We start from the raw sequence: 20,268 nt of genomic DNA, 5'->3' as shown, positions 1-20,268 counted from the left end.
CCAGAAGGTCTCCACAGCCAAAGATAACATGCTCCAATAAAGAGTTCAAGCCAGGGAAAGTCTCTATACTTAACATTGATATTTTGTAGCAGATGGTTTATTATTAAATGGATTGGAAGTTAGAGCTTATTATTAAATGGACTGGAAGTTAGAGAGAGGAAAACATATTTCTATGTTGCTGTTACAAAATGTAGAGTGGTTATGGCTGGGACTGGAAAATATTCTCCAACAGTTTTCTGGAGGAGTCTCTCATGTAAGGCTTGATTAGAGCAATTAACTTAAATTAAGAAATAACACTTCTCAGCTGTGTGGCCTCCATCACATTTGACCCTCATGCTAGTCCTGGGAGAGGCACTGTGCAGGTTCTTGTATTTTGCCCCTTTTTAAATAATGAGAAATCCCAGTACCAGAGGATTAAGTGACTGGCACAAGGTAAGTGTTGGATAGGATCTGAGTCCAGTCTTTTGTCTACAAAACATAGATTTCGGTTAAGAACACAGGCTTTTGAGTAAAACAGACATGGCTTCAAGTCAACTCAATAGCTGAGGGATATAGAACAAGTTAATTTCTCTGGGTCTCAGCTTCCTTATCTGTAAAAGGGGCATAGCAATAAATACCTCACAAAGTTGTAGTGAGGATCAGATATGAAAAAGTATGTCAAGGGTTCAGTCAAATGCCTGGTACGTGGTTAGTAGGAAATGGATCTTACCTATCATTGTTACTATATTACTGATTGCACAGCCATCGTTAGTGCTTATTTACATATGCTTTCGTTCATTATCAAACAGCTGACGCAACTGATGAACTATTTGGACCAAACAGCTTCATTATCAAACATCTGACGCAACTGATGAACTATTTGGACCAAACAGCTTCTTGAGGAATCACCTTTAGGGTAACTTATAGGAGGAGAAAACCCCTCAGCATCACAATGTCGTTTATAAAAGCGAAAGCTCTGGAAACAGCCTAAAATGACCAATAATAGGGATAAGTTAAATATAGTGTAACCATAAAATGGAACCTTGTATAGTTTTTAAAAACATCTTTTTTGAGAAAAGCTTAATGATAATGGGAAGGTCTCACATACAGAGTTAAGAGGAGAAAGATTCCTATTTAAATACAAAATGTTAATAGGTGTTACCCTGTATGGTGAGACTATGGATAATTTTTATTTTAATTCTCATTCTTCTCTATACTTACTTTGCAGTTTTTCCATAATGAAGAGATATTAACTTAGAAAAAATAAAACCAGCAGACAAACATGCAAGACAGTGAAGACCGAGTTCGAAGTGATGCCATAGACAAAAAAATCATGTATACAGAATCTGGTTTAGATTAATGCACATTAAAAATATGGTAAAAAGGCACATGATCAATTCACAATTAATAACTGTCAAACCCCATAGACCCAGTGCAAGGAGAAAACTTTCTGTAGTTGGGAGAGATTCTGAGAAGAATGAAAAACTGAAGACAATATTTGGTTTAGGTGTGGGGAAAACAATGTACAATTTACTTAGTGCAAGACAAAAATTAAAAAGCCTTTCAGAGGCTTGGGACAGCAGCCCAGCCTCTTCACTGGGCACCATAAAATGGCTTTTGCATGATAATGTTAACGATAAAATCTTCCATAGGCTGAAATGGCAACGACTCTCCTTGCCACACAGGCAAACAGACAGTAAGAATCAGCAGTAAGATGGGATGCCCTCAGATGGAAAGTCTGGCCATTATTTTTAGAACCTGGCAAACTGCACATTTTATGATGACCAGACTGACTTTTTGCAAAAAAGTTTTGAATGTTTTGAATTTCCTTTTTTCCCCACTTTCTAATATATCTTAGAGGCATTGTAAAAAGGCTACAGAATTTCAGTTTCTGCACTTACTGGCTATGTGACTTTGGGTACATTTTTCAATCTTCAAATTTCTCCCCTATCAAGTGGTGATGACTCCTATTTTGTATTGTTATGGTGGAGATGAAATGAAGTCACGAACATAAAGTGCTTTAGGTGGAACCTGGCTCATTGTAAACACCCAACTAATAGAAGTTGTTATTACTAAATACAAAATGACAAGCTTTAAATTATAATGGTTAATGATTACAATGGTCTAACTATTATTCCAGCAATAGTAAAGACAAGCAGAAAGTCAGGAGTTTCTCTTGACATGGTATTCAGGTCATTTCTTAGCTACACCTTTACCTTACAGACAACAAGGCAGTTTCTGTTGCTTCCTCCAACACACACTCACACAGACACATACACACACACACGGCATCAGTCTTCTCATACTTCTTCCTTAAATCTGAAATGTCTTCTCTCCTTTTTATCCTCATCATCTCTGAACCACTCCAAGTGCAACACAAATCTTCCACCTTTCTTTTAACCTCCTCCCCCAGCCCATTACTAAGCTCCCTCTCTTAGTATATCATATAAGATTTTCAAATCTGATACATTTTGTCTGGTTGCAAAGGTATAAAAAATATATAATTATTTTAAAAATTCAAGCATGATATAAATTTATAATGTAAAACATAAAAATCAATAGTCTCAGCCTATTTATTAATTCTCTCCTGATTTGTAATTCTTATGTAGTGGAGAAATAAAAAGGAGGAGGGAAACACAAGACAGAATACAAAAGAACTATAAAAGTCTCTTATAATTGTATTCCTGAGAGATAATCACTATTAAGAATTTGATGATGTTTCTGGTTTTTTCCTATACATACACTACTATAGGTGTGTACTATTAATTGGGATACAATGGTTTTGAATTTCCTTTTTTTCCCCCACTTTCTAATATATTTTAGACAACTTTTACTAAGTACATTTTACCCTTCTCAAGAGCAGGTACTGTCTCCTTTTTCATACTGACTACCTTCCCAACAAGTCTATAGGGGAACAAATAACACAATCCATATAAGGAATTAATGGAGACCACTAATATATCATATTTTCTGTTGAGTCTGGGTTACATGAAATAATTTCCAGATCTAGGGGCTAGGGAATGGAGCATCAGAAGCTGTGGTTAACCAGAAGCTCCTCTTCGGCCACGACAATCTTCCCTGAGGGGATATGAGTTGGGAGGGGACTCATTTTCTACTGTGAAGTAGCCCAGTTGAATAGCATTACTAGGTGGGGCACCTACTGCCAGTTCCTGAAGAGCCCCAAGGAAGAGCAATGGCAACCTTTTCTAGTAAGAAAAGTGATAATAATAGTAACTACCAATTTCTGAGTATATCCTAAGTAATGCATAGTGTTAGGTGCTGCCGATACAAAGCAAAGTGTGACAAACTTGGCATACATGGAAAAGTTATGCGGCTCCTGGGAAGAGCCATCTTGTGAAGATGTCACAGTAGAGGGGAAAACTGTGTCAAAAGAGAGGGAGAAATATGACTATGAATCTAGAATTAGGATCTGAGAACACAGGGAAGCAGGTCTGTCCTGGACAGATACACATTGAGAATAGAGGCCTTATCTCTAGTGATATCTATATGCTTCTTAGTGTTCACATCCCTTGACCAGAATTCTACCTCTGGGAATATAATCTAAGGAAAGAAAGAAATACAGATACACACAAGATTTGTGATCAGGATGTTTAAGCCGTGTCATCTATAATGCTGGAAAAATGGGAAAAAATATACAACAATGGAAAAATGATTAAATAAACTGGTATATCCTTTCAATGAAATATTATATAATATCCATTTAGAATCAGGTCTGTGAAAAATATTAATAACATAAAAGTATATTCTCACACTGTAGGATTATTTTAAGCCGTTAAGACAAAAGCAAGTTAAAAAACAGAACATATGATATGATTTTGCTTTTAAAAAATACACATGCAGGTATATAGTAAAAGAAAAGATTGCCTGAGTATATACCAAAATGTTCACAGAAGTTTTTTGGTGATGGGGAGATGCGATTACAAGTGACTTTTATTCCTTTTTCTATGCTTCTCTATATTTTTCAATTTTTTATGATGATGTTATATGACCAGAAAAGAAAGAACAATAGAAGGTACTTTTTTTAAAAAAGGACAAATGCCTTTAAAAGTCATTTGATATAGAGTTATTTAATATAAAAATATTCACAGCCTAAATATTCATTAATAGAGGAGACTGATTATGTAAAATAAATTACATCGACACACTGGAATAATATATACTCTGTCCATTAATATATTTTCAAAGAATAACGGTGATATAATATTTCCCTTAAGCCACAATAAAATTCTCATTTAACTAAATGACAAACGGAGGATGAAAATAAAACGGATGGAGCAAAATACACTAGGTAAGATGTCAAAAAAAAAAAAAAAAGACAAAACAAAACTCAAGGTCAAAAGCATTAAAAGAAATAAACAGGATTATTTAACTTTAATCAAGGTGAAATTCCCCCAAGAGGCTATAACGATGATGAAGAAGATCCTTTACATACCTAACTGCAGGGCTTGGAAATATGTGAGGCCAAGAACAATAGAGATGCAAGAGAAACTGATCATCCACAGTCTCTGTGGAAGGTTTCATCTCAAAATGAACAGATCACACAGAGATAAGGCTGGATAGACTCTAAGTCAAATTAGGCCCAGAGTGTGGACATTTGTAGTTATACCTAGAATAACGCTGGAAGGAAATTATTGAAATAATAAGAGGAGTTGTTTTGAAGTGTGAGGCTACATATATTCTTCTCCCTTTCTCCTTTTCTGTATTTTTCCACAATGAACATATACTTTTATAACGGAAAAGAAATAAAGTTCATGTTCAAAGAGAAGGCAGAGCGCAATCACAGTGTAATGAGCACAGCAGTCCATAGCACTCGCTGGACTCAAATGAGTCCACCAGGTGTGCACAGCTGTGACGGGGAGGTGACTGGTTGACTAGTCTAGGGCAAGCTTGCCTTCTTCACTCCACAGGAGTGTATGCAGGCCCCTCTCAGAGCTGGGCCGGATTTTCCTCTCTGGCAGGCCAGTGAGGGGATTTATAGGCCCAGAGGGATCCAGACATCTGTGCTCCATCTACCAGAAGCATTAACCTCCCTTGTCAGAAGCAGACGGAGTGCCATGCAGTTGGCTGTCCCTCTCTGACTTCTACAAATGCCGCCTTTGTGCTGAGGCCCAAGCCCCCAGTCCATATGGGACACAGGGGAGGCAAGAGAGAACAAGTCCTGCAGTGTCTTGCTGAACTGCTGCTGCAGGGACCGCTCCATTTGTAACTGGGTTTTTAACCTTTTTGGAAGAGGCTGCCAGCCCCGAGCTCTCACAATATCCTCCTGGGCTAACCTGTGGTCTCCAGAGGAGCCAGAGGAAGGACTGCTAAGCGTTCCATTACTGGTTAAAGAATCGTGTTTGGGTATTAGGGCCTAAGTTATCTCTTCTCCTATAATAGAAGGTGCCCAACCTGAGAGACATAACTGGATATGCGAAGGGATACATATGACTGTAAGATGCCAGGAGCCAGGGAAACATGGTATTGCGGCAAAGAACGAAGCTGTTCAATCACAGACTTGATTTGTTTTTGGAAGTAGAAAAGGTATACATGCACACATATGGGTAAGAAATAAACGACTGCTGAGAGGTTTGGGGCAGCCCCTACACTCCTTGTTCTCCACTCCTCTCCTTTTAGAATGGGCATCAAGACTACCATAGGCAAAATGGAAAAGAATGTGAAGTTGGCCCACTGAGTACTTTGGGGCCTCCCTCTTCCCCTCATCCTCCCTGCTCCTCAGGTTTCATTAGCATCCTATACTATTCTAGCTGGTAAGAGAAGCAATAAAGTCATGAGAATATTATTGAGATACTAGTACTGGAAATAATTCTGCAGAACTTGCACTGCATGCACCAAGGTGACTGACAGGGAAATATTTGGGAAGTGGGGCAAAATGGCATTCTTTGTGCTTTGCAGATCACCCTACAAACATGGCTGTCTTACTTTGAATACAACCTCAGGGGCATATTTCCTTTGGCTGACTCCCCAAGGACACGTTCACAACAGAAGCACACTGTTCAAGGTTCTCTCTGTGTCTGTGTGCATAATCATTATGAATAACTGTTCTGCATCTGCCGGGTTGTTTCTGTCCATAAATGGAGCCTAGAGTTAGCTAGTTATTACGATATTTGATAAAAGTAAATAAAAAAATTATTTTGCTACAAAGACTGAGGTTTTAAAAACCAATTTCCACATGTCATATTCCTCACTCGGGTCTGGCTTTCTCATGTTTGCTTAGCCTCAGTCTGTTCATATATAGTTTGATTTCTTTCTGTCCCAGTTCTGTAAGTCAAAACAAATTTCCAAGGTGATTAAATATTTCCTGCAGTGTTCCCTGTGTAGGATCTGTGTAGGACAGAAGTAGGAAAAAGAAACAAACGTTGTCTGGGAAGCTAAAGGAAAGATTTTGAAGGTATGACAATGGAGTAAGGTCTGGGCTGTGGTAGGAGGCAGAGGCAGTGCTTTCTCTAAACCCAGGAGCACAGAGTTTACAGGCTAGTCAAGGTGATAACAGTGACTGGAAGAGGCCAGGTGTTGAGAGGACAAATGAGAGAAGTGGGGACATTTGTAGGTGATAGATGTCTGGCTATGCAGGTCCAGCTCATTACTGCCATGTAGGAACACAGGCCTAGCATCATCAGGCCTTCCAATTCCTTGAGAGGTCAGAAATCCAGATTCTCACACAGACTGCTTTGATTTTCAAACGTCAGCTCAAAACACTGTGCAGCCAAACAAAATACAGTTTGAGGGCCAGATGTCAACTTTATCTAGAATGTAAGCAGCATGAGGGCAGGAAGTAGAGCCTGGTGCATGATGAGGGCACACACAATGCTTGTTGGATGAGTGAGACCCTTCCTGGGGCAGAGGGTGGACAGTCCTAGAAAAGACAACAGGAAGACATAGCTAGCAACATGGAGGTCTTGTAATCAAGAGGGGAAATAACTCCAGAGTAAATGAACTTGAGCCACAGCTACTGGAATGGAAAGGGTGAAATAGCAATAGACAGGCTAAAGAATTTTCAAAAAGCAGAACTCAGTGCAAGACCAGATGTGCAGGACTAAGGCAGTGATGAATCTTCCAAGGGGAGCTTGTGATGAACTTGGCCAGAAAGCTGAGGGAGACTGGTCATGGGGTAGAGAAGTTAAACACATTTTCTCCACTAGCTTCAAAGCCCTCCGTCTGGCTCCCCTTGATGACCTTATTTTTTTCTCCTCTGTTCTCTCACAAAGGGGATCACGGGATACCCAGGGGCCCAGAAACCCAAGCACCAAGAGAAATAGAGCCAAATCTATAGCTAATTATGTGATGAAGTATTCATTCAGGAGAAACTGTTAGCAGAATTAACAAAGGAATGGGCAGGGAAGGGTAAAAGCACTGGAGAGGAACAGCACCTATAGGAAAGCAGAGAGAACAGCTTGGGCTATGTGGAGTCGTGGCGGCACATTGGCTGAATGATGAGGAAGCAATGACAGGAGGGAGTGAGGGTCATTCAAATAGTTCTCAAGTCACAGATTGTCACAGCATGGGAAGGGCCTTGGGTTCCAGTCCACAGTTTTCTTAATCAGTCACAAAGTCAAGATAAAAATACTACGAAGAAAGTATTCAGGACAAGTGAGGAATGGCAGGCTCAAGATCATTTCTCAGCTAAACAAGGTGAGCCTTTTCATAGCATGACTTCAATCTACAAGAAGATTTTTATGATTAATTGGGTATAAGGTCTTAGACAAATCTCAATTTTCACTTTAAAAGGTAAACTTTATCAGAAGCTTTAGAACAAGAATAACTACAACCACTTGTTAACCAAATAATTATTATAGTAGATAATATTTACTACTTAGCTAACTAATTAGTAAATTACTGATTGCTAACTAAGGGCTAAGGCACTATACTAAGTCCTTTAAATGCCCTATCTTATAAATCTTTACAATGATTCTATGGAAGAGCTAGTGGCATCACCCCCAGTTTACCCATTAGGAATAAAAGCAAGACCTAGAGATATTAAGTTATCTGCCCAAGGTGACAAAGTCTTTAAGAGATAGAGCTGAGGTCAGAACTGAGATACTTCACATCCAGGGCCCTTGTTCTATGCCAGAGATCAGCAAACATTTTCTGAAAAGGGCAAGTTAATAAATATTTTTGGCCTTGTAGACAATATGGTCTCTGGCACAACTATTCAACTCTGCTACTACAGTGCAAAAGCAGACATAGACAACGTATAAATATTTGGGCATGCCTGTGTTCCAACAAAACTTTATTTATGGACAAAATTTGAATTTTATATAATTTTCACATGTTGTATCATTCGTCTTTTGCTTTTTCTCCCCAGCCATTAAAAAAAGTAAAACCATTCCTAGCTCATGAGCCATAAGATGACAGAAGGTGGGCTGAATTTTTTTCATGTACTGTAATTTGCAGATCCCAATCTAAGCCATAAAGCTCTCTTGCCCTCTGGCTCACGTCATGTGCTAGTTTCCTTGAGAGGCCCATAGATATTTTAGGACAAAACCTGTGAGAGTGCACCTGGATGGTGCACATGACTCGGAAATACAATTGTGAGGAAAGACCTGACAGAAATGACTCCTCAAGTAACATCTCTAAGGACTCCGCCGTATCCCGTTTACAACTTTAAAATACCTCTTTCTTCCTTTCAGTACCCTCACTTGCTCTCTTCTATTGAAATAAATTTTGATTCAGGTCAGTCTGAAACCAGGGCAGGTTCTGGGTAAAACAGAAATGTCCTCTCCTACATAACAGGTTTGCTGGAGACATGAACCCACCGTGTCTTTCTTACCTGCAGGGTTTGGCCGAAGCGCTTCAATGGTGTGGCCTTCACAGGAGGGATGAGGTTTGCTAGTGATGTGACTCTGGAAAGGGGTTTGACCCGTTTATTACTAGGCTCCTGTAGGGTTAAAAAAAAAAAAAAAAAGGAAAAGAAAATGTCAAGGTCAATTATGAAGACAACATAACTCCACAATACAGTCATGTCCCACTCCATGATCTGCTGGCTGCACGCCGATCTGTGGGATGTAAATGGTGCCCTGTCTCACTTCAGCTGTGTGGAGATGACTTGGCTTAAGAGCCAGGGAAGGAGTAACGGCAGGAGGATGTCAGCAGAAGCAGCTTCTGAGCAGACGGCAAATGGCCGGATCTGCTCCTTACTCCTCACTCCCAGTATCTGCCAGCTTGTAAATTGGGAAGATTCTACTCAGTAAAACCATTCTCTCCAACTCTTCCTGTAGAGAAAAGCTGCCTCAGATTTCCCACCCAATGACCTTGTCAGGCAGCTGTCTTTTGACGCTTCTGGTTTCATCTTTTAAAAACCTTTTCACCACCTTGCCTGAAGCCACTCTCCAAATTTCTTTTATGAAGTGGCTTTTCTGAAGCACGATGTTTTTTTCCTAGTTAATTAAATTAAAAAAATTTTAAGATAAGTTCCATTACTATCTCTTAAGAAAACAAATTTGTATCATCAGTATATTTGGAATGTACACATTAATACTTATAAATAACAACCAGACAGCAAAAGAAATCGTCTCCACATAAAACATATAAAAACAGGCTGAAAGAGAGAGATGACAGACCAAACATCTTACAAAGACAAAGAGAACAGTTACCCTTGCCTTCCTAAGCTCCATCTGACCTGTGGTAGATGCAGGACAGCACATGAAGACACCAAATTTTGCTGGAAAAAGCCAAATGTGCCAAATGTTGTGGCGAACCTCAGTCATTTCCAGAGAGAACCTCAAGACGCTCATCTTTCTTTTTCAGTCATTGCTTTCTTTCAAAGTTTCAAGGGTTAAGCCAGAACTTCAGATTCTCCAGGACATCTCTGCAGGGTGTTTTAAACATAGTAGGTCCTTGGAAAAATCTTGCCTGGATTTGGAATTCTGCCGAGAAACTCTCATGTCATTTTATGCCCTTGCCAGCCTCAGAAATCAGAACATTTCTTTGAAATAGACCCAACCTTTCTGCCATTTAAATAGAAAAATTTAAAAAACTACGAGAAAAGCACAAAAACAATCCCACAACGTGGCCAGGAGAGACTTCACAATTTCCTGAAGCAGTGAAATACTTTTCCAAGACAGAGAATCCGGGCTGCTGGGTACTTCAGCTTCTTGGCTTCTTGAACTGAACAGACAGCAGGAAACTCTCCAAACACTGGGAAGTCTCAGTTCCAAAATGCAAAGGATGAATCTCTCGACATGAGAGACATCACATCATAATTACTAAAGTGCCTTAGAGAAAGATCCAATAGCCCTGCTGTTTTCAGGTGACAGTGCCCTTCAGAATGCTCCCTGTCCAGTTCTTGGCTTCTGAGCATCTGCTCCCAGCAGAGGATTTAAAAAATATTTTACGTCAGAGCTGCACCACTGGCATAATGAACCCATACACACACACATACGCATGTACGTGCACACATGCACACATGCGTGCGTGTACACACACACACACACACACAGGCTCTTGAGCATCGCCTGAATTTCTCTAAATGGCTCTCTGCCATGGGCTGGAAATGTCAGCATTGTGATATCACCCCCTTTGGTGACACAAACTGCATTGCAGCAAGTGAGATGGGAGATTTCCTGGGGAAGCAGGACTTGGTGTCAGATAATCTTGCATGTACTTCAGAACCCAGAGACTCTTGGATCTGTTTCTTTAATGGGTAAAGCTGCTGGGTCACAGAGTCTGTATCAGAATAGGGAAGCTAAAGGGCAAATACCAATTGGGTTCTCTTGCTTTAAAAAGGAGCAGGGAGCATTACAAGCTTGGCACGACAAGAGAAGATTCAGCTCTGTTTCACCTGCTGTGTCATCTTTTCTAAGGTTCTGCTGACTTTGCTGTCCATTTTACAAGACCCAGTTAGATGGGCGTTTTCTACACAGCTACAAGACATATGCACGATGCAAATGCTTGCCCCTCTGCAGGTTGTGTGCAGTGATGCTACATGAGATTGTAATTAAAACTCCTTTCCTAAGGCATTGACCACTTGGAAGTAAACTTCAGGCTGCTCTTTGGCAATTTGACATTCCCAAGTATGAAAAAGAAACTATTGCTGCATGATTTAGTACTGTGATCCAGCAAAGCAGGCTGGTACAATTTTAAAACCAGAACATTTACAGGTTACTGGATCTATGGAGGTTTTATGCCTCACCCAAACGAGCAAAGTATGAATCACGGTATTTTCTTTGAGGGCTTCAGTGAGAATAAGAGATTTAAAAAATTCTTGGTCTAATTTGATTTTTCTTTTCCATTTACTCAGTATGTCTCCAGCTACATTTTACTGCTGTCTGAAAAGAGCCCTCAGGGAAAATGTTTCCAGATTCTAGTTAAATAGCTCTACTGAGAACTAGCAAATGCAATACCAGGGATGCTTTGGCGCTTTACAGAGGGATGACGGAATACAACCTGCAGAGGCTTCCCAGTCCAACAACTCAGCTGCCAGACCAAGCAGGGCAAGGCCAGTGTTAAACCCAGGAACAAGGTGTCCTGTTTCAAGTGCAGACACCATCCTACCATGTGATTTTAAGACAGGGCAAGAGGGCACCTCACCAAAGAGGGTAAAAAAGAAAGAAAAAGGCATTTAATGTTTTGTGTCAGCATCATTCTGAATAACAAGTTCTGTTGCATCTTTCCCAGGCCTTATAGCTTGTTGTTTTTTGTCTTATTGAACTGGCTAGGACCACCGGTGTACTGTGAATTACAAGTTAAGATCGTGGGTACATTAGTCTAATTCCTAAATCTAAAGTGATTCTTATGAAGATTTCATCATTAAGTACTATGTTTGTTGACAGCACGGACAAGACATGCTTTATTAAGTAGAGGAAGTGCCCTTTTATGCTGTTTGCTGTGAATTTTTATCATGAGTATTTACTTTTATCAAATGTTTTCTCTTCATCTTTTCAGAGGATAAGAAAGTGGGGAGGAAAGAAAAAAGAAGCGAGAGGTGGGAGGAAGGAAAGGAGAGAATGAAGAAAGGCATGGAGGTCATATTTTTTCAAAAAGGAATTGATTCAGCAATTTAAAATATCTTTTGTGCTTGAATCAAAAACAAAGGGGAATAAGCACTCTATGCAATTTTATTTTTAATGTGGGTTTTAATTAAATAAATTTTAATATTCTTTCCCTGGGAGATACTATAATTTTTATCTTCTCATTTTTCCCAAGAGATAAAAACCAAAGTAGATTATTTGCAATGTAAGAAAATGACTATCGTATCAATATGATCTAGCATAACTTTTTATTCCTTCAAAAATAGTTCCATTCAAATAGGCATGGCATACAGGAAACTCTCATTCATTCTCCCTGCACTTCATTTTTGCACCAGACAGGGCTGGGAACAGTAGGAGGTCTTCTGTATCACATCTGTAGGTGCCCTGAGACTCTACCTTCACTGAGCCATAAATATGTCCCAGGAAGTGTGAGAAAGACAGCCATCAGTGTAGGGCTTGGACTGTTCTACTGCAAGGCAGCACTGCTCTTGGCTGCTCTGCACCTGGGCAGGAGCAATGGAGAGGAGAATCAATTATGCCAGCAGATGCTTTTGCCCATATGGCATCACTAAAAATGTCTTTCAAATGCTTGCAAATACCAGGAAAGCTTTATGCAGGGCTCCTGCTCACCCAGGAGTAGTTTCATCTACTCAGTAACCCTCTAGAATGCTTTTATCATCATATTAAAAAGGAAGTTATGATCTCAGAGTGATTGAGAAGCCTAGTGTTATTAAATAATAATAGTGAGCTAACATTCGTTGTAGGGACTCTTCTCAGTGCTTTACCGATATTTACTAATTTATTCCTCCAAATAACTCTGCAAGGCAGCTACTATTACAATCCTCATTTTAAAGATGAGGAAACTGAGGCGTGAAGTAAGCAACTTGCTTAAAGTCTCTCAGCTTTAAACATAGCCAGGATTTAAATCTAGGCAGGCTGGCTTCAGAGCCCATGCCCTATACCAGGGGGCTTGGCTATCTCTTACTATAAGTGCCAGATGGTAAATATTTTAGGATTTGTGGGCTATTCAGCCTCTGTCACAACTACTGGTCTCTGCCATCAGCTATAAACAGTATGTAAATAAATTAGTGTGATTATGTCCTATTAAACCTTTGAGCATAGGCTCAGTTTGCATCTTCTGGAGCTGGAGCTGGGCATGCAGGGTCCTCCCTTGGTGAGCAGGGGATATATCTGACTTAGCTTTTATGTGAGTAAACCCCAACCTACTGCATTTTATTCTCTTAACTTTCCAAACAAATCGGCCCAAAGAAAACACAAACTTTCCTTGACCATTAATATATACAAATAAAAAAATGATACAATGCCTGAGATCTGCTTCAAAGTAGTATGGGGCTGGGGAAATGGATGTGTAGGAAATAGGATTGATCATGGGTTGGTAATTGTCAAAGTTGGGGGCTGGGCACAGGAGACTCAGTGTATAGTTCTATCTATGGTACATGGTCAAAATTCTTCATAATGAAGATTGTTTTAATGAACAACTTTTTTGCAAATGCACCAGTGAATGCCGAACTAGAGCAGACAGGTGTCATCTAAGATTTTTACGTCAGTTGTTAGTGAGGGCCTAGTAAGAAAAGATACTAAAGAGACATTGACTATAATTAGAAGAAATCTGGTAAAATGAAAAAAAAAATCCCACTACTGAATTTCAATAATTCTCAGCTAATATAGACCAGAATAGGGAAAGGTCCACATAGCTGGGAGAGCTACCTCAAAACATTTAAAGATGGGCATCACAGAGAGTCACCATCCCAGCCACCAGACTTACTCAAGTCTGATTTACTCTACTTACTGTTTTGTTTTTATTTGCTCTCATTAAGAAAACCAACAACAGGCTCCCAATCACTGAACTCCACGACATAAAACAATCTGGTGGAGTTCGACTCTGACATATCTTAGAAACATTCAGAGAAAACAGGGGCCATTCAAGATCCAACAGCACGTGGAGAGGAGACCTCTGTTCTACTGTTATTTATTTTAGTTCGTGAGTGTGCTTTGCTTTCCCCATAACTGCCTCCCAAATTCATGGTTTTCTCTCCATTCTCACAATAGCGCCACCTTCTACTAAGAAAGCTAAGACCTCCCATCCTTGCCAGGCTCTCTCTCACTCTGCCTCTCTCTGGTACAATAAATGTCAAGCTCATTACTCAATGATTGCCTCAACTTTACCACCCCCGTCCTTAGGGCCAAAGGGCGGTTCACACTGTTTTATAGTTTATGCCCTAGGCTCTCACCCTTCGAAATTTCTAGGTCACCACAAATATTCTGGTGTTCTCGCTTCCTTTGACACTTCCTATTGCCAAAGCCTTCCCACTCTTTTCGGGTCTCTCACTGATTCACTGGCCAATCCTTTTACTTCTGCCTCTGCCTCTTTCCAAGACATAAGTTTTACTTCAAATGGCCTCACTTGACAGTTTACTTTGTATCTCGCCCCTCAAAGAATTCCTGCAGATTCTCCTTCCTGGTTAATGTTTTTTCCTGACTAAATAATTGAGAAACACACACACATATATAAAATAAATCCATCTAATCATTGATCTATTTTAGTCTGGCTCTCATACTTACTAGCTGGATGATCTTGGGTAATTTACTTGCCCACAGTTTCTTCAACTAAAAATGGGGAAATAATCATCTCATAACATAATATTGAGAATTCTGTGGGTCAGAGCTACCATTTACTGGGAACTTACAATCTGTGTCAGGCTTTGGACTGAGAGCTTTACATGAATTTGCTCATGGGATCATCGAAACATCCTATGAGAGAGCTAATATCATTATCTCCATTTTACAGATGAGTAAGCTGAGGTTCGGTGAGTGTAAGTATTTACATGGGTCACATATCTCAGGTGGCAGAGGCAAGATGTGAGCCATATACTGAACCATACACCTCTGCTACACTATTCTGACTAAGAAATACTATTCTGTTCAAGAGATAAGATGAGCATATAGCTCAGTGCTTTGTGAAAAGCAAGCTCTTGATTCACAGTCTGAAATAAGACTAAAAATTATTTTTACTAGATTATTTCTTCTCTCCTTCCCCTTTGCCTCTAAGAACAGGTGACTTTGTCTAATCATTCAATGAGTGAACTTTTAAAAAGTAATTTGAAATAATTTTAGATTTACAGAAGAGTTGCAAAAATAGTACAGTGTTCCTGTGCACACTTTACCCCACTTCCTCTAATGTTAACATCTTATATAACCATGCTACACTTATCAAAACTAAGACATTAACATTGCTTCATTATTAACTGAACTATTAAAGGAGTTATTGGGATTTCACCAGTTTTCCCACTGATGTCCCTTTTCTGTTTCAGGATCAGTTTGTCTTTCATGACATTGATATTTTTGAAGAGTGCTGGTCAGTTCTTTGAGAATCTCTGTAAATTTAGATTTGTTTGATGTTTTCTCATGATTAGATTCAGATAATGCATTTTTGGCACGAATACAACAAAAGCGATGTGCCCTTCTTGGTACATCATATCAGGGCACATTATGTCACTGTCTCTTATTACTGGTGATATTAACTTTGACCAGTTGGTTAAGGGGGTATTACCAGTTGAATTCTGCCCCCCACCTCAAAAAAGATATGTTGAAGTTCTACCCCGAACCTGTGAATGTGACCTTATTTGGAAATGGGATCCTTATAGATGTAATCAAGTTAAGATGAGGTCATATTAGATTATAGGGAGACTTAAAACCAATCACTGGTGTCCTAAGAAGGGAAACGAAGACAGAGACACACAGAGAGAACGCCATATAATGACAAAGACAGCAATTGGATGATTCGTCTACAACCCAAAAAACACCAAAGATTGACAATAAATACCAGAAGCTAGGAAGAGGCAAGAAAAGATTCCCCTGTAGGTTTCAGAGGGAGCGTAGCCCTGCCAAGACGTTGGTTTCAATTTCTAAGTCTTCAGAACAGTGAGAAATAAATTTCTGTTATTCTAAACCACCCAGCTTGTGGTACTTTGTTACAGCAGTCCCAGAACACTAATACAGATAGTATCTGCAGGATTTCTCGATTGTAAACAGTACTACAGTAGTCCCCTGTTATCCATGGGAGATAAGTTCCAAGACCCCAAGTGGATGCCTGAAACACACATATATATATATACTATATGTTTTCATACTATATACTATATGTTAACACACACACATATATATATATATATATACATATACTATATGTTTTCCCATAGATACATACCTGTGATAAAGTTTGATGCCTTTTCCATCTTAACTAAGCGCTTATATACTGAGGCTGTAACTTTTATAGTTTGAGAGGTGTGACAGCAAAACTAGCACAAATTTCTCTTTCCTTCTTTACAATTTCACTGATAGAAGATTTATTCTTACTATAGAACTTAGCGACCTCAGCATACAATTTTTTTTTTTCTTTCCTTAAGTTGAGAACTTTTACCTTTTCATTTAAGGAAGTACTTTATGGCTTCTCTTTGGCATACCCAAATTGCCAGCATCACTACTTCTGTGTTTTGGGGCCATTATGGGTTACTTGAACACAAGCACTGTGATACCAAGACAGTTGATCTGATAATTTGGTAACTGTGACTAATGGCCTGGGGGTGTAGATACACTGGTCAAAGAGATGATTCATGCCCTGGGTGGGATGGGGTGGGATAGAGCAGGAAAGCACGAGATTTCATCACACTACTCATCACACAGAAAGGTGTGCAATTTAAAACTTATGAATTGTTTATTTCTGTAATTTTCCATTTAAAATTTTGGACTGTGGTTGACAGCAAGTAACAAACTGTGGAAAGTTAACTGTGGATAAGGGGGGACTACTTGTACTCCCTTTGTAATTAATATATATATTGGAAGAGATACTTTGCAACTATGGGCATTGTTTTAAATTCAATTCTGTGTGTGTTTACCCAGCAACTGCAAAGTGGGCTTTATTGACGTGCGCAGCTGTCATTCTTGGGGGAATGTCTCCTAGCTGAGTAGGGAGAACCAGAACGTTGATTCGGACAGAGTACCTGAGAGTCATTATTGGCTACAATGGGCAAGGAGAGGGGCAGGTGGCCAGCAGGCAGGGCATAGCAAACCACAGGTGCTTGCAGGATACAGCGGCATCAGTGAGGAGGCCTTCATAGACCTGTCTGAGCAAGAGAAGTGGGGCTGCAGAAGAAGGAAGGGGAGCTTCTTTGGAATCCAAATGTGACTCTTCATCTTATTTTTTGGACATAGAAAAAGACAGTAATAAAATAATGGTTTCTAACTCCAAAATTCTCATTAATTTTTGTTCTCTCCTCTTCTATTTTCCCTGGCACAGAGCTAATCGACCTGGTATCATCTATTACCAGAAGTTGAAAGGCATATAATGAGGCCCAAATTTCAAAAGAAACCTGGCTTCACTGATTAGGCCAAATGCATTTCGGAATTATTGGTTTCTAACCCATAAAGTGAGCAAAAGTTCTCCAAACTCAGAACTGTGATTTCCCCCTAGAGATGCTTATCAGTGATTCCAACAAAGGGACTTCAGGCTTTGTGGACTTTGACAAGCCGTGAGGAACTGCTCCTGGAGGGCTCACTGATACCTTTGTCTTGGCTAATCTCAAAGATGAAGGCCACACCCTTATGTTTATTTTCTCCAGCCGGAGTGTGGTTGCATCCAGGCAAGATATGATTTCCTATTTGATGAAAAGGCCCAACTCTCTGTATTAGATGCTATAAGGAAAACATCCCAATTTCCTTCTTTAAAAGAAAAAAACAAGTGCTGGGTCTTTTGGCTTTTATTTGTTTGCTAATGGGGACTAAGGAGAGCCTGGATAAATAAAATCTACAGAGTTCGTTCAGTCTCATGGTCAAGCTGCAGACAGGGTGTTGGGCTGCTGTGAAGCCTCGACATTTTCTCTAGTCTCTTCTCATGGAAATGCTGAAAAGCATCTGATGGAGATGTCACAAAATGGTCTGGGCAAATCCACAAATCAAACCATCAACTCTCAGAGTCATAAAACTGAATACATTAAGGTCGAAGAGATTACATTTACTTCCTGTATACCAGTCTGTCTTTGCCTGAGCCAGTCATATAGCACCCAAAGTCTAGTCAGCATATATAGCATCTGGCCAAAGTCAGCCTGTTTTTAGGAGGGGATCTTGCTTAACGGAGAGGCATCAGGGAAACTGTTGACTGAGTTCAGACAAAGCAGGCACGAGCCTCTGAAAGCCTGCTTGGTCCCTGCTCCAAACACAGCTTCCCATATCATGCAAATAAAAAAATGAATATTGAAAGAAATCGCTTTACGATAATTTCTGTGGTCATTCTAGCTTCATTTCCTCCAGGCCTTCCCTGTTTCCTTCGAGTCCAAAACGCATGCTAGCAAAATATTATAGCTCTGTAATGTTTGTATATACTGAATGACAAAATGAAGGAAAGTGGGGTGGGGTTTGGAGCGAGCTAGATGGATTTCATCCAGTATACCCTGGAGAAGCAATTAATTTTACTGTGAACTTTGAGAAGGCTAATGTTAATGGTATACCATTTTGTTTCTGAGCGAAGACCTCAAGCAAGTTATTATCTTTATTCTTCTTCTTATCACTGAGTTTTTACCCCACATGGGAAACATAACCTGTCCTACTTGTCTGCCATGGGGAAATTCACTTTTGCTGAATGATGCTTTACAGGCTGAAAAAGAAAATGAATCTTGGGAAATAATTCAGTAAAATACAGGACTCTCCGAGACCTGAAACAGCAGCAGCAGCAGCAGCCACTGACTAGCTTACGGAGCATAATCTCTTTTAACAGTGCCAGTAAAATAAAACAGAACCACTGTTTCAGACACTGTATTTTTGGCTAAGATTTCACTCCTCAATTACTTTCAGAGTTATTCGTTTCAGTCAACATTATAAGGGTAAGTCAACATTTGTCCTGGAAGCAAGCCCAAATTTGTTATTTTATTAGTCTGCTACTGGTTAAATTGGCCCAAGATTAAACATATCTAATAAATAGCCCTAAAATATTGGAGTTTAGTAGAAAACCACATTCAAGTTCTCTTACACAGGATGTTACTATTACTTAACCTTGGGCAGAAGGAGAAATACACACCCACGCCCCAATAAGTTCCTTTTAGCAAATGCCAGCCCACTGCCTGAAACTCATTTGTAGTGCCAGACATGGCACTACAGATCTTCAGAGAAAGAGGAAGCCAAATACTTAGCTCTCTCTCTGCAGTCCCTCGCTCCACATCTCCCTTAAGTCAAGCAAAGCTCTCACTCTGTCGAGGCAGAAAGAGCCAGATGACCAGGGTTGAAGCATTTCAAGAGTCTGACCTAAAAAAGTGTGAGGGCTGCCAGCAGAGTAGTACCTCTGTGGTCCTTACAGGAAGGCCAGCCTTGGGCCCAGAGATGTTCTCCCATGATTAGATTATAGTTATGTACTTTTGGCAAGAATCCCACAGAAGTGATGTGTCCATCATGCCGTAACTATCCTCAGGTCTGGAAAATGGGACCAAAGCTGCCCATTCTTGGTTGGAGGATGCCAGTAAGTCACCTGGAGGTAGTAATGGTGGCCTAATCACAGCCACAGGGCCCAAAGAAAAGCTTCTGTGGTTCTGAGGTTTCACAGTCAGTCATTTCCTACTAACTTCTTGGAAACCCTTGGGTAAGATATAAATTCTGTATTTGTTTATGTCGGTAATAGGGATTCCCTAGCTTCCCCTTGGGTTGGAAGGGGGGAGGGGAGGAACAATGCCACTGAGGACTCCACCCCTGCTCAGTGTTAGGATACTGGTATGTACAGAACTCAAGGGCATTTTAAGAACATTTGCTGAGGCTTCCCCAGAGCTTAGGAATAAGCCAAAAAGCCTCTGCAGCAAGTGACAGAATTCTTATCACTCTGGCTCATAGAATACATCAATTCTTTGCAAAGGATCTAAGGATAAAATATGAGCCAACCTTTCTGGTCAGAGTACAATACCCTGTGACCTGAATACACTATGACTTTGGGCCAACAATGCAACCTCCATGGGTTTGGTCTCCTCCCCTGTGAAATAGGGGTGACTTTTCTACTCCCTCACAGTGTTGTTGAGAAAATGACACGCGATCATGTCTGTAATGTGCTCGGTATGAGCCTGCCCCATAAGTTGCCCCCAGCCTGCTTTCCTGGCCCTGTCCTTTCCCTGCAGCACTGATTTTTCCTGGGCCTCCCAGTGACAAAGCTGGAGCTCCACATCACCTGCCACAAGCCCACCAATGACATGCTCTGACCACCCAGGCCTCTGGTGGCCACGACAACAGTATTTTGACTTCGCATTCC

General features: G+C 40.2%; 1 protein-coding gene across 2 annotated transcripts in view; it reads right to left on the bottom strand.

Annotated features, from left to right (window-relative positions):
• Window positions 1–20,268, bottom strand: part of ARHGEF3 (Rho guanine nucleotide exchange factor 3) — a 63,234-nt gene that overhangs the window by 28,684 nt on the left and 14,282 nt on the right. For both annotated transcript variants that reach the window (XM_006917520.3, XM_025050811.1), the window contains exon 2: window positions 8,771–8,878. In XM_006917520.3, the coding sequence (XP_006917582.1) occupies window positions 8,771–8,878 (108 nt within the window). The remainder of the gene's footprint in view (window positions 1–8,770; window positions 8,879–20,268) is intronic.

Source organism: Pteropus alecto, unplaced genomic scaffold (assembly GCF_000325575.1).
Source record: "Pteropus alecto unplaced genomic scaffold, ASM32557v1 scaffold75, whole genome shotgun sequence".
NCBI classification, from domain to species: Eukaryota; Metazoa; Chordata; class Mammalia; order Chiroptera; family Pteropodidae; genus Pteropus; species Pteropus alecto.
The sequence above is the reverse complement of the archived record's forward strand: the minus strand, read 5'-3'. Positions and strand labels throughout refer to the sequence as shown.